This window comes from Rattus norvegicus, chromosome 1 (genome assembly GCF_021556685.1).
Source record: "Rattus norvegicus strain SHRSP/BbbUtx chromosome 1, alternate assembly SHRSP_T2T, whole genome shotgun sequence".
NCBI lineage: Eukaryota > Metazoa > Chordata > Mammalia > Rodentia > Muridae > Rattus > Rattus norvegicus.
Genome location: NC_141534.1, coordinates 189,172,593 through 189,186,811, shown reverse-complemented (window position 1 = coordinate 189,186,811; position 14,219 = coordinate 189,172,593). Strand labels below are relative to the sequence as shown.

General features: G+C 40.2%; 1 protein-coding gene across 1 annotated transcript in view; it reads left to right on the top strand.

The window, feature by feature from the left end:
- Window positions 1-14,219, top strand: part of Usp31 (ubiquitin specific peptidase 31) — a 66,854-nt gene that overhangs the window by 26,015 nt on the left and 26,620 nt on the right. Inside the window, 7 exon segments of the mRNA NM_001107548.3 lie at window positions 1,060-1,148; window positions 1,240-1,332; window positions 2,052-2,187; window positions 4,391-4,535; window positions 7,142-7,319; window positions 12,442-12,553; window positions 13,020-13,114. Of these exon segments, the coding sequence (NP_001101018.2) occupies window positions 1,060-1,148; window positions 1,240-1,332; window positions 2,052-2,187; window positions 4,391-4,535; window positions 7,142-7,319; window positions 12,442-12,553; window positions 13,020-13,114 (848 nt within the window).

Sequence of the window (14,219 nt, the reverse complement as noted above, 5' to 3'; positions counted from 1 at the left end):
GAAGTCTTCTTACAAACATCTGTTGGGCTTGTTGCCTTAACTAGTGACTAGCTGTGGTGTGTATAAAATTAAGTGGGCACTTTATGGGATATTTTACCTGCTTATTATTGTGCTGGCAATGTAAGGTAAAAGACAGCTGTTCCTAAGGACCTTACAGTATAATGGAGGGGGTAGGGAGGATGGGACCGGTTACTTTCTATTCTAATAAGACACATACTTTGTAATCAGTAGGACAAATAACACAGCCAGAAAAGAAATGTATGAATACCTCTGCTGTTAGCTTGGATTTGAGCATAGGAACTCAGTCCAGAATGGTCCTGCTGAGAAATACAGCATTTCTTACTGAACTTCTCTACATGTATCCTCAATATGATAGATAAAGTGGTTCATATCATGGAAGAATTCTTCCCCAGGGAGTTTTTGAAGTTTGTGACAAGTCTGTTCTGTATTTCAAATTTTCTAGTTTTAGAAACTTGGTGGATTACTCTGATTTAAGATCCCTTTGTTCCTGAACACTGTACTGTCATATAACTGTAGGTATGGCTGACTTACTATATGGGAACAGTCTGAAGGCCAGGCACTGTATTACTTACTAGTCCTTGTATCCTAATGTCCCATACAATGTTTTCTACATGTGGTAGCAGATGTTTAGTAGTTAGGGACATGAAGAGGTTGAATAAAATATGAAGCAAACTGTGGATTAAGTATCAAGATAATGATTGAGGGCTGGGGATTTAGCTCAGTGGTAGAGCGCTTACCTAGGAAGCGCAAGGCCCTGGGTTCGGTCCCCAGCTCCAAAAAAAAAAAAAAAAAAAAAAAAAGATAATGATTGAAACAATCTAGGGAAGAGCTGGCCAGGTTAGAGAGCGATAAGCATGGCGTGCAGTAGTCGGTCTGAGGGAGTGAGTCCATGTGGACTGTGTTTACTTTAGCATAGCAAGTTATGTTATAGAGCATCTGGGTTCCATCTTCAGCTTATAAAGGCTGTTGAGTATTTGTGACACTTTAGACTCCGTTCCACTCAAGAATCGTACATTGGTTTTTGTTGTTTTTTTTAAGCCACCGTCAGAGACAGATATGATGCCTGAGGGACCATCTTTTCCGGTGTGTAGCACTTTTGTACAGGAGCTTTTTCAAGCCCAGTACAGGTAAGAGCAAATGATGTGTTCCCTCTTGTTTTGTCTGCTTGACATAGTTCTATGTGATCTTCATGTGAATGCTTTACTTTTGTTTTCAAAGATCTTCTTTGACATGTCCTCATTGTCAGAAACAGAGCAACACTTTTGACCCTTTCCTGTGCATTTCTTTGCCAATTCCTCTACCCCATACAAGGTAAGAAAGTATGGTAAATTAACAGTCTGCTGTGATAGGCACTTCTTCCTCTGTCCTGCAGTCAGGGCCTTTCACGTATTTAGTTAAGAGATAGTTAAGTAATAGTAATGGACACAGCCTCGTTAAGTTCTTGAGTGTGCTAGCTGAGCAGGCCCATAATAGAGGCAAGCAGTGCCATAGTCTTTTTAAAAACTGGTTGTCTTAGATCCTCTGGAGACCCTGCTTGTACTTATTTCAGATTTTAAAGAGTTTGCAGAAGCTCTAGACTGTTTTGAAGGAACAGACAGGACCAATTATGAATGTTATTTTTGAAAAATATTTTTATAATGATAGGTTTTTCAGTGTTCTTTCAACTTGTTTAGTAGTTTTTAGTTAGGTCTAAATGAACTATTCCCATTTGGCTTCCAGATAAAGGGGAGCCCCCCACCCTTTAGATAGAGTCTTGTGTATCACAGGCTAACCTCAAACGTATGTAGTTGAGAGTGACCTTGAACTCTCCCTCTCCTGCCTTTAGGTTCCAGGTGCTGCAGGGGTAGGCATATCCGCCATTCTGGTTTATGTCACACTGGGGGAAGGCAGGCTGTACATGTAGAGAACTGAGCTGTGTGTCAGACCTTGCTTTAGTTTTTGTGTTGATTTCAGGTCATGTTTGTTTCACTTCTTCTATATTTGAGCTAAAATAAGTAACTAATGGGAAGACCTGACTTTGATCTGTACAGGCCTCTCTATGTCACTGTAGTGTATCAAGGGAAATGTTCCCACTGCATGAGGATCGGTGTGGCTGTGCCTCTGTCTGGGACTGTTGCCAGACTTCGGGAAGCTGTGTCTATGGAGACAAAGATCCCCACTGATCAGGTAATAACCTGCTAAGACCAAACTACACATGAGTCATTAAAGTGTTGCATTCTGCTTATCTGCATTTTTTTCTTACTTCAGTTTCTGCTAAACATGTTTGAAATTTAAAACCAGTTGCATTTAGTGTTGAGGGACAGATGGGTGGAGGGAATCCAGACTCAAAGAATACAGTGTATAGAAAACTGTTTCCTGCTTCCATGAATTGCATATTATAAAAGGAAAACCTGCTTTATGTAAGACCCCGTGACTTTGTTTGTAGAGTGTAATCACTTAGCCTTTCACACTACTCCTGTCGCATTTAACAGAGAAGCTTAGGAATCCCTCCTGCCCATTTTGTGGTGAGAATGGGCATTTCTCCAGTATGTCGTTCAGTATATAGGATATGCTCTGGCCTCTGTTGTGGGGTTTGGACCCAGGGCCTTATTCCTGTGAGCAAGTGCATTGTACCTGAGGTATATCTGTTTTGTCTCCTTACTTAGGACCAGAGTCTTTTGTTTAGATAGGGAAAAGTTGGGTTTGCCCTTTTGGGAGAGGGAAAGGGGACACATCTTTGATGAGTAGTTATGCTTAAATTGACCAAAAAATACTTTTGGCTTGTGGTGACTTAACATATTTTACATACAGTTTTTACTGGAAAACCATCATGGGAAACATCTCTTAGGATTTATAAGGAAGGATGACTTAACAGTAAGATAGCTTCTCCCTGGGTAGCTTTTGGAAACTTCTGTGTAATTAATAACTTGATAATAAGGGTCCTTTGTTCTTTGGCCTCATTTGGCTCCATTTGGACAATTACACTTAAAGCAGTGTTGCTTTAATATAGCAGATCTCTTCTGTTTTCATAGGCTGAGTTCTGGCACAATGATAAACTATTGATACTTTATTTACTTTAAAATGCTGCTTGATTCTTTTTTTGTTCAAAATGAAGGGAGGGCAGAGAGAGGAGAGGTCCTGGCATCCAAGGCACACACAGCTGTGTCTTTAAAGCCTCGGTGTTGTTTCACTATTTCCCGTGTGGTATAAACTGGTGACATAATTACTAGTTTGCTTTAGCTCTGAGGCTTCTGAAGAGGTGACTGGTACTTCCATGCTCACCAGGAGAAAAGCAGCGTAAACATTAAATTCCTTAGCAGGAAGTGTGGGAGCACCCCCGCCCCAGGGCAGTTTGTGAAATGGACCACAGGCCTTTCCACCTCATGGACTGTCTAATGTTGGTACTAGTGGGGGGGGGCAGGCAGGCAGTTGGTACCCAGTGGTACCTCTTTACCCCTTGGAGAAGGCCCTGTTCAAGGTCACAAGACTGGTTGATGGCAGGCGGTACCTGGAACCTTCTCTTGTTCTGCCCAGTCTAGTACTTTTGCCCTGGGCAGCACTGCTGAACGTGCAGCTGAAGTTCTAAATGTAGCTGTGTTTTCCTTCTCTGCCTTTTGATTTTCTGTTTCATCATAAAAATACTACTTAGAAATTAAAAGTATCTTAAGCATCAATGCAAGTGAGTAAGAAGGTCGCTAACTTTAGTGCTGTGTAGTATTTAGACACTTTTCCCTTAGAGTATTCTACAATTTTTTTCTAAAACCAGAATTATTTGCACATATTATTCTTAGCTTTGGTTTTTGTTTACTTAGGATTTGGCTTCATAGTGCAGGTGATACGCAGGTCATCCTCTTGTAGCTTTTCAAGTCAGTGGGGCTGCAGTTAACTGTTTTCTAGCATTGGGCATTTGAGTTAATTTGATGTGTTCCAGTACAGATAGTCATGATCATTTGACTTCTTTTTTAATCTGAAAAGAGAAGAATGTAATGATATGAAAGGATGTCTTAGATTCAGATGTAGACTGTCCTCTCCTAGACTGAAATCATGCATCGTGTGGAACCTTAGGCAGGTCTCTGTTGCCTTCTTCCTCCAGTGAAACAGAAGAATGAGTAATTCTGTTATTATTACCTATCCCCAAACTCGGAGGAACTCTGGATTTAGTGTTGTAAGTGGTCTGGATTTAGAGTGTATTGTTAAGACAGTTGCAGAGGTCACTATACTTCTAAGGTATCTTTCATTACCAGCAAATAATATGGTCCTAGAAGCTATCTAATAGCCCTCACTGAACATTTGCAACATGATGGTCTTCTGAAGGTCAGTTTAGGATTAGAAGATCATTTTATATTGAATTTCCAGTTACACAGCTGTTCGCATTTTCCTCATTTTCTAGATTGTGTTAACAGAAATGTACTATGATGGGTTCCATCGTTCCTTTAGTGACACAGATGACCTGGAGACAGTCCATGAAAGTGATTGCATTTTTGCCTTTGAGACTCCAGAAATATTTAGGCCTGAAGGAATTCTCAGTCAAAGAGGTAAATGGTCATGTTCTATAATGTACCTGAGTTTTCAGATTAGACCACTGTGGGCATTGATATGATAGTATACAATTTTAAAAATTGTGATTATGTGCACATACTGTTGTGTTTTTTAGATTTTTATTATCTTTAGTTTGTTTTCAAAAATCTTTTACTGCTACCAGTGATCTTTCTGAACCCCAAATCTGATTTCTTATATATTGAGCATGTGACTCTTCTCCTGCCTGTGTACACAGTTCTTTACATGCCTTCCCATTATGTAGAGGCCCATCTCACCAGCTTTTCTTCCTATTTTACAAGTTTGCTTTATGCTACTTGAAAACTCTAGTTGTGTGTGTGTGTGTGTGTGTGTGTGTGTGTGTGTGTGTGTGTGTGTGTGTGTGTGTTTGGGTTTTAATATCTCTGTTCCATTCCTTTTCTGAACATATTGTAAAGACATCCTTCCTCACATTACTCAGAGAGCAAGGCTAATTTCTTCTTTTGTTAAGTGTTAATAAGAACTTTTTTATTTGAGCTTTCCTATTTTGGACATGATTTTCACTTGCAGCCTTAGATCCCCTTCTTCCCATTCAGTCAAGTGGATTTTTTTCTTTTTATACCATTACCTCTAAATCACTGTTCTATAGTTTATTCTTTTTGTTGTTTTTTTGTATCCATTTTATTGCCACAGGAATATGTGTTCCTGGGCTCAATAATAAATAATATAAATAAATTTGAGATAAAAACAGAAGAGAAAAATCTCAAAACTTATTATTAAAAATAATAAATTCATAACTGAAAGAATAGTCCCAACTTCTTTTGTAACTAAATAAAAAATACATTTGGACATGTACAAACAAAGACAGACACCAACAAAGACAGACAGACAAGCATGTCTCCAGCGACTGCTCCCTCTAGTAAAGGCTTATTTCCTTGAGTGTGCATTGTTTCTTAGTATTTTTAGCTGGGGACCATGGCTGTAAGTATATGGACCTTTACAGGGCTTGTTGGCTAGCAGAGCTCCAGTCATTGCTTCTATTCATCTACATGTGTACATGAAAATGACCTGCTTTCTGTCTTTCCCACTATACTGACAATTTTTGGAGCACTGGCTCTTGTGCTTCTATCTTTTTATAACTTGCCATTTCTAATGTGCAGCAAGAGTCTATTAGTGATTTTTTTTCAACAGTAAAATTCCTCAGTTCTGTCTCAGCTCCTTGATTGCTTAAGGATTATTTTATACATTGAATTCCTATGCATTAATGAATCTCATGTCCTAACATCATACTCTATCTAGAGCATGTCTCTGTTGAAAGGTACATCACTTACAAGCATGTGTTAGTCTAAGATCTAAAGACCCTGTGAGTACTCTGTTGAGTAGCACATGTGAGAGCACCATAGTCCTCACTCTGGCAATGACCGCTGTGAAATAGAGGGGTTGGCTCCCTGACCCTAGCTCTCATTGGATAGGAGACACAGGGCTGTGATTTGAAGAGTAGACCTATATAGCAGGTGAACAGACCCTCTTATCTCACTAGGAGTAGTGTTCACTTCCTACAGTTACTTTGCCAAGAACCTCAGGAATGAGGTAGTTTGTTGTTTCAGATTTGGTTTCTGTTATCTTTTATTTTTTTCACATCACAGTTTAAAATGGTTATAGAGTGATACCTACTCTTGTTCCTTTGGAATTTCTTTGTTGTGTTTATGCTATAATATGTTCCCTCTAGCAGCTCAATTAAAGTTTAGGTTTTTATATGTCTAATGATTGCTTTTTTAAACTCTCTGAAATTTATTTTGATATTAGCTATGTATTCAAATTGTTGTAATGCTACTGCATCTTAACAGCAAGCCTTACGTTGCTGGCTGCTTGGGTATTGCCTGAACTCTGCTGTGAATGCCTGTCTGTAAGCTGTCCTATTTTTTTCTTCTAGTGTTACTATTATTCGTGGTGTTGGCAGAAAGGCCTTGTCTCCTTATGGGGGTGCATTTCATTAAGTGACATACTTTTGAAAGAGTAAAGAAATGAACAGATATTGTCATTGATTAGCTGCAGAGCCTTATGATAGCATGGAAGAGATGGATGGCCCTAAATGACAGGAAGTTCTGCTAGCAGACACTGAAGATTTGTGCTATCTGTCAGACATTTTTGTTCTTGCTAATATGAGTTGATCTGTTCTAGTTATGTTCTCACAACAGCTCTGATTAGTAAGTACAGTTTTAGCCCTTGTTACAATAATCAGATAAGAAACTGCTAGTGAAACCTTGTAGATAGTTCTACATATTGTCTATATTACTTTTGGAATGTGTTTGGTTACTGGTTATTGGGTCTAATTTTAAATTGTATTTGTGGGGCATTCTGGTTAACTTGTTCTTAAAAACCATGTCTGACAGACTCATGGAGAGTTCTAATTTCCAGTTTTAAAAGATAGGTAAGCCTACTTTAAAGGAAACAATGAATGCTGATACCTAGCCTATTGGCTAGATGAATGATTTTATAGAGTGTCCCTATTTTAAATTATAGTTTAAATTAGACCTGACAGTTTTTTAAAAAAAATTCTATTTCTATTCTTTGTAGTAAATGAATAAGAAGAATCTTGAAGAGCTAAGTTTTTATTTTGTTTCAGGCATTCACTTAAACAACAATCTAAACCACTTGAAATTTGGCCTGGATCATCATAGGCTGTCTTCCTCCACACCAACAGCAGCCAAACAAGGGAGAGTAGACTTGCCCAGCAGAGTGGCAAGCGACAAGATTGTTCTGCTTGTATGTAACAGGGCCTGCACTGGGCAGCAAGGGAAAAGGTAAGGACCAGCTATTTCCCAGGAAGTACTGACATTTTTGAGGCTAAATGCTTTAAAATAGTTTTTGAAAGTAGTGATGAAAAAAAATCTACTTTTAATGGGAATTTTGTTTTGTTTTTGAGGTAGGGACTCCCTGTGTATTCCAGGCTACCCATGAACTCCTGATCCTCTAACCTCATTTTCCAAATGCTGGCAGTACAGGCATGTGCCATCATGCCCAGTTGCAGTTAGGTTTTGGTTCTGATATTCAGAAGGAATCCTATAAGTTGATTTGATATATTGGATTGGGAAGGGAATGACTACAAAATTACAGTTAAGATATGAATAAGAGATGCATATTTTAAGACTTAGATAGCTTTTGAGAGCTTATATTCCTTGTGTAAATAGCTGTTCTTAGAATTCTGAACCTGTATCTTAAAACTTATCTTACTGTGTCTATTTAGATGGTACATGCTCCTCAGATTTAATGTCCCAAACCAAAATCACTCACTATCTTTCTCTTCCAATATTTCCTGTCTTGGCAAGTGGCGCCATCATTCATTCAGCATTGTAAGTCAGAAATTTGGGAGTCAAAAGTCTCAGATTTCTCTGCTGCCCTCTTTAAGAATTTATAGGAACTATAGAATGTCTTTCAAAGTAGCTTTATCACAGAAGTGTCACCTGAGTGATAACAGAGGGATGTGTTTTAGGAGAAGGACTCGGGTTTTGTTTTTCTGTGTGTGTTTTTTTAAACTAGTCAAGATATCCATTAATTTTACTTTGAAATAAGTTCCTTGGGTGGTTAACATAAACATAAAAAATGTCATATGTATTAATAATATCAACAAAAATGTTGATGCTTATAGTCCCTGGGGATATAGACAGGTTCCCTGTTTTCATGAAGCTGCCATCCTACTTAGGACAGGCTAACCCCAAATAAGTAAATGCATTTAACCTCAAGTAGTTGTCACCGTGTTGAAGACATTGACACCGACTAAAATGATAGGGTGTGGATGAGTAAAGGCTCTGGGTCTGCATGTGAACCAGAGTACAGGATGGTGCCCCAAGGAGAAGAAGGTGAGCTATGGTAGCATCTGGGGATAGGTCATGTGTAGAGGAGGCCCCAATGCAGATTAGAAGTGTGATGTGTTTAAGGTACAGAATGGAAGGGAGCTTATGGTATTTTCATTGCATTGATACTTATGAACACCCCTTGTGGCACCCAGCTTTTTTTTTTTTTTTTTTTTTTTTGGATAGTTTATGTATTTACATTTCAAATGTTATCCCTTTTCCTGGTTCTCCCAACTCCCATTCCCCCTCCCCCTGTTTCTGTGAGGTTACACTTCCCTAAACTTAGAAAAGGAGCCTTCACAGGATGCAGGACTTCTCCTCCTATTGATGCTAGACAATGACATCCTCTGCTACATATGTGGCTGGATCCATGGGTCACTCTTTGGTTGACGGTTTAGTCCCTGGGAGCTCTGGGGGGGGGGGGTCTGGTTGTTTGATATTGGGGTTGCAAACCCCTTCAGCTGAGAATGGATCAGTTTTTCTTTTTTTTTTTTTCCCGGAGCTGGGGACCGAACCCAGGGCCTTGCGCTTGCTAGGCAAGCGCTCTACCACTGAGCTAAATCCCCAACCCATGGATCAGTTTTAAATTGATATTTTATCAAAAAACTATTTTCTATAGTCTATAGGTAAATAAATAAATACAAATTTACAACATAAACTGGAAATAACTAGTTTGTTACAGGCAATAGATAGAATAAGTATTTTATTATACAGTATATCAATACAAAAGCTAAAAGCATGAAGAAGCCATAAACATCATATTAGTAATACAGGAAACAGTGTTTACTGAAAAGTGAATACGTAAAGAGAGCATTTTTTTCCTTTTTTATTGGATATTTTTATTTACATTTCAAATGTTATTCCCTTTCCCAGTTTCCCCCATGTCATCCTCCTCGCCTTCTATAAGGATGTTCCCCCTCCCCAAACACCCCCTTTCCACCTCCCCTGACATTTCCCTGAACTGGGAGCTACAGCCTTGGCAGGACCAAGGGCTTCTCCTCCCATTGGTACCCAACAAGGCCATCCTCTGCTACATATGCAGCCGGAGCCATGGGTCTGTCCATGTGTACTCTTTGGATGGTGGTTTAGTCCCTGGGAGCTCTGGTTGCTTGGTATTGTTGTTCTTATGGGGTTGCAAACCCCTTCAGCTCCTTCAATCCTTTCTCTAATTCCTCCAGTGGGGACCCTATTCTCAGTTCAGTGGTTTGCTGCTAGCATTTGCCTCCGTATTTGTCATACTCTGGCTGAGCCTCTCAGGCTCCTGCCAGCATGCATTTCTAGGCTTCATCAATATTATCTAGTTTTGGTGGCTGTATATAAATGGACTGTACACTCAGATGGGGAAGGCTCTGAATGGCCCTTCCTTCAGTCTCTGCTGCAAACTTTGTCTCCATATCCCCTCCTATGAATATTTTTGTTCCTCCTTTTAAGAAGGACTGAAGCATCCACACTTTGGCCGTCCTTCTTCTTGAGCTTCATGTGGTCTGTGGATTTTATTTGGGTAATTCGAGCTTTGGGGTTAATATCCACTTATCAGCGAGTGCATACCATGTGTGTTTTTTTGTGATTGGGTTACCTCACTCAGGATGATATTTTCTAGTTCCATCCATTTGCCTATGAATTTCATGAAGTCATTGTTTTTGATGGCTGAGTAGTACTCCATTGTGTAGATGTACCACATTTTCTGTATCCATTCCTCTGTTGAAGGGCATCTGGGTTCTTTCCAGCTTCTGGCTATTATAAATAAGGCTGCTATGGACATAGTGGAGCATGTGTCCTTGTTGTATGTTAGAGCATCATTTGGGTATATGTCCAGGAGTGGTATAGCTGAGTCCTCAGGTAGTGCAATGTCCTATTTTCTGAGGAACCTCCAGACTGATTTCCAGAGTGGTTGTACCAGTCTGCAATCCCACCAACAGTGGAGGAGTGTTCCTCTTTCTCCACATCCTCGCCAGCATCTGCTGTCACCTGAGTTTTTATCTTAGCCATTCTCACTAGTGTGAGGTGGAATCTCAGGGTTGTTTTGATTTGCATTTCCCTGATGACTAAGGATGTTGAACATTTCTTTAGGTGCTTCTCAGCCATTCGATATTCCTCAGCTGATAATTCTTTGTTTAGCTCTGACCCCATTTTTTAATAGGGTTATTTGGCTCTCTGGAGTTTAACTTCTTGAGTTCTTTGTATGTTTTGGATATTAGTCCACTATCAGAGGTAGGATTGGTAAAGATCTTTTCCCAATCTGTTGGTTGCTGTTTTCTCATAATGTCAGTGTCCTTTGCCTTACAGAAGCTTTACAGTTTTATGAGTTCCCATTTGTTGATTCTTGATCTTAGAGCATAATAAGCCTTTGGTATTTTGTTCAGGAAATTTTCCCCAGTGCCTATGTGTTTGAGGCTCTTCCCCACTTTTTCTTCTGTCAGTTTGAGTGTATCTGGTTTTATGTGGAGGACTTTGATCCACTTGGTCTTGAGCTTAGTACAGGGCAATAAGAATGGGTCAATTTGCATTCTTCTACATGCTGACCTCCAGTTGAACCAGCACCATTTGTTGAAAATGCTATCTTTTTTCCACTGGATGGCACCTGGCTCTTAAGAGTGGAGGAGTCATTACCTTGTGATTGGAAACTATTTGATCCATGGGGGCTTTCAGGCAAATAGCTTCAGTGTTACTGCAGTGAGTAAACCACTAGATGGTCATTAGGAATGATTGTCTTGGTATTTTTACCACTCTGCGTCAGCCTGAGTCTTCTTCAGAGTCTATCTTTTAGCTAGATTTGTCGTTGTCGCATTAACTGATTCAGCAGCTTCTGCTTCTACTTATTGGCTGTTTCGGCCGGGAAGGTAAGTAAATTTCTTTCTTGCCTTCAGTCTATTGTTGTCGTAGTTAGGGTTTCTATTGCTCTGGTAAACCACCATGACCATGAGCAACCTGGGGAGTGAAGGGTTTGTTTCATTATACAACTCTCAAGTTATATTTCATCACTGAGAGAAGCCAAGGCAGGATCATGGTTTGCTGCAGAAGCCATGTAGGAATGCTGCTTACTCACCTGCTCACTATGGCTTGCTGAACCTGCTTTCTTATGGCTCCTATCTAGGACCAGCAGCTCAGGATCATAATGGCTGGGCCTTCCCACATTATGGGAATCAAGAAAATGTTCCTCAGGCCAATGCGATGGGGGCATTTTTTCAATTGAATTTCCTTCATCCAAAAACGACTCTAGCTTGTATCAAGTTGACATAAACCTAGCCAGCATGTGGAGGCAGATGGAAAGTCAGGCAGTGTTTATAACCAGTGGCTAGTGCTGTGGTTCATGGGAATGAAGGTATCAGGCAGATGAGCAGGAGAGAGTATAGAATGGCGGGGAGGGAATTCCATGCTGAGGGAGTGTGGTCTGCAACTGATCTGGATGTGTAAAGGAGATATTCAGGAATCAGTAAATAGGTTTGAACAACTAGAGCATGAATGAAGCTGAAGCCAGAACAGGCTTCAACTTTTAACTGCATATTAGAACTACCTGGGGCCTCCTCAGAAGAGCCTCGGTGCTGGATCACATTGCAGACGTACTTCACCAGAATCTCTGGGCAACAATCATTTTTGATGTTTCCTCTGTGGTTTCAGATGTAGCTGAGGCTGAGAACTATAAAACTGTCTCTGGTTTTATATGCTGGCTTCTACCCTAGCTAGGAGCTGTCTTCAAGTATCACTTGCTTGCCAATGTGTCTCTTGTCAGTACCAGAGTGTGGCTGCCTGCTTCTCGGATCCTCTGGCCTTACCTGTTCCTGACACTTTATGCCCTGACATACACAGCTGGTCATGCTCCTGTCCACTTTGATGCCTCTTATTCACTGTTTCTGCCTCCTTGTTGCTCCACAGAAGCCATTTGTTCACCTGAGAGATCTAAGCAGTTCTTTTGACTCCATATGAGAATTACCATTGTTAGTTTGTTTTTTTCCTCTGTTTGAGAACTGTCCTAAAACCAGTTAGATTGTGATTTAATCTAAAAAGACCAAAAGTAGGGGATTGCAACTTGAAGGGGCTTGCCGTATTTTAAGGTGACCCCATTGTGTTGTAGATTTGGACTGCCCTTCGTCCTACACCTAGAGAAGACAGTGGCATGGGATCTTCTGCAGAAGGAGATCCTGGAGAAGATGAAGTATTTCTTGAGGCCTACTGTCAGCGTCCAGGTTAGTAAGCATTTTGATATCCCAGTAGAGCATGACGTTTACTCAGAAGCAGCACTTAGTACAGTGAAACTGCTTTTGTTGGGATTTTCAAAACTGAGAATTTACCTCCAGTTTCTGAATGGAGTTGCCACTGCAGAAGTTCCCCTTGAATTGCTCTGTGTTCTCTTATGGTGCCAATCTAGTTCATATGACCAGTGTGAAGGCACTGTAGAACTTTTGTAATTTTAAGAATTACTATTGCTGTGTTAAGGTACTCATAGAAAACCATTAAGTCAGTGTCCAGTGAAAAGCAATGGAATGCTTAAGTACTTGATAAATAAGTTGCATTTGAGTGCCTTGTATTCAAAGGGGAAAAGCATTTTGCAAGGTGAGCTGTTTGCTGCCCCTCTGATCTGTTTTGAAAATGCCGCTTGGAAACATGCCCTTGACTAAGTCCAGCCTAACTCTCATTTGACACTTGATACAGGTGTGCCCATTCAGTTTGCGTGTGGTCAGTGTTGTGGGAATAACTTACTTGCTGCCTCAGGAAGAACAGCCCTTGTGCCACCCGACAGTAGAAAGGTAATAGACAAACACAAAGCCACCTTCAAGAATCTTGCATGTGCCACTTAAAATAATGTCTAATGTCTGCCATGATTTCCATGCAAGCGTCTCTAATTCTTTAAGCTCATGTAGAAATTAAGTACTTGTTTTACTTTTGATTCATAGTAGGTACAAAGTTGTCCTAGTCAGGGTTACTATTATTGTGACGAAACACCATGACCAAAAGTAAGTTGGGAGGGCTTCCGCTTCTACATTATGTCATCATTTAAGGAATTCAGGACAGGAACTAATAGGCCAGGAACCTGGAGGCAGGAACTGTTGCAGAGGCCATGAGGAGTGCTGCTTACTGGCTTGCTCCTCATGGCTTGCTCAGCCTGCTTTCTTACACAACCCAGGAACACCAGTCCAGGATGGCCCCACACACAGTGGCCTCAGCCCTCCTGCATCAATCACTAATTAAGAAAATGCCCTACAAGCTTGCCTACAGCCCCATCTTATAGAGGCATTTTCTCAGTTGAGGTTCCCTTCTCCTCAGTGATTCTAGCTTATGTCAAGTTGACATAAAACTAGCCAGCACAGAAGTATTCTTTGCTCTTTCTTGAAATTAGAGTAGCTCATGTTGTGCGCACCCCCCCCACACGCAGAGTCACATATATGTATATATAAATATAAAGAAATTACACTCTTAATTGACCAAGATTGAAGGGTTCCAGGCTAATGTTCTGGGCATGCCATAATCATAGTCATTACTTTTACCTGGTAACTTGTGGTCTAGAAGGTAAAGCCGATGCCCCATAGTTTGAACTCTACTCTTTGGTCAGGTTTCTTGCTATTCCTTTCCGCACTGCAACAAACCTGCCTTTATCTTCATTGTACTGAGTGCGTGAACACGTAACATTGTCTTGTATAGGCTTTGCGTGGACGGTTTCTGCTGTCCATAATTTCTTACTAAGAAAACATTTATTGGTCCTACTCCTCTGATGAAATTAATTGTTCTATTTTGCTACTCCTGTGCTTTTATAAATAATATTATTCTATTACCTTTATACTATCTATTGTACTAGCAGATCTATGTCTATAGAGTATCCATATGTATCTACATAAATATGGAAAAATTGTACTG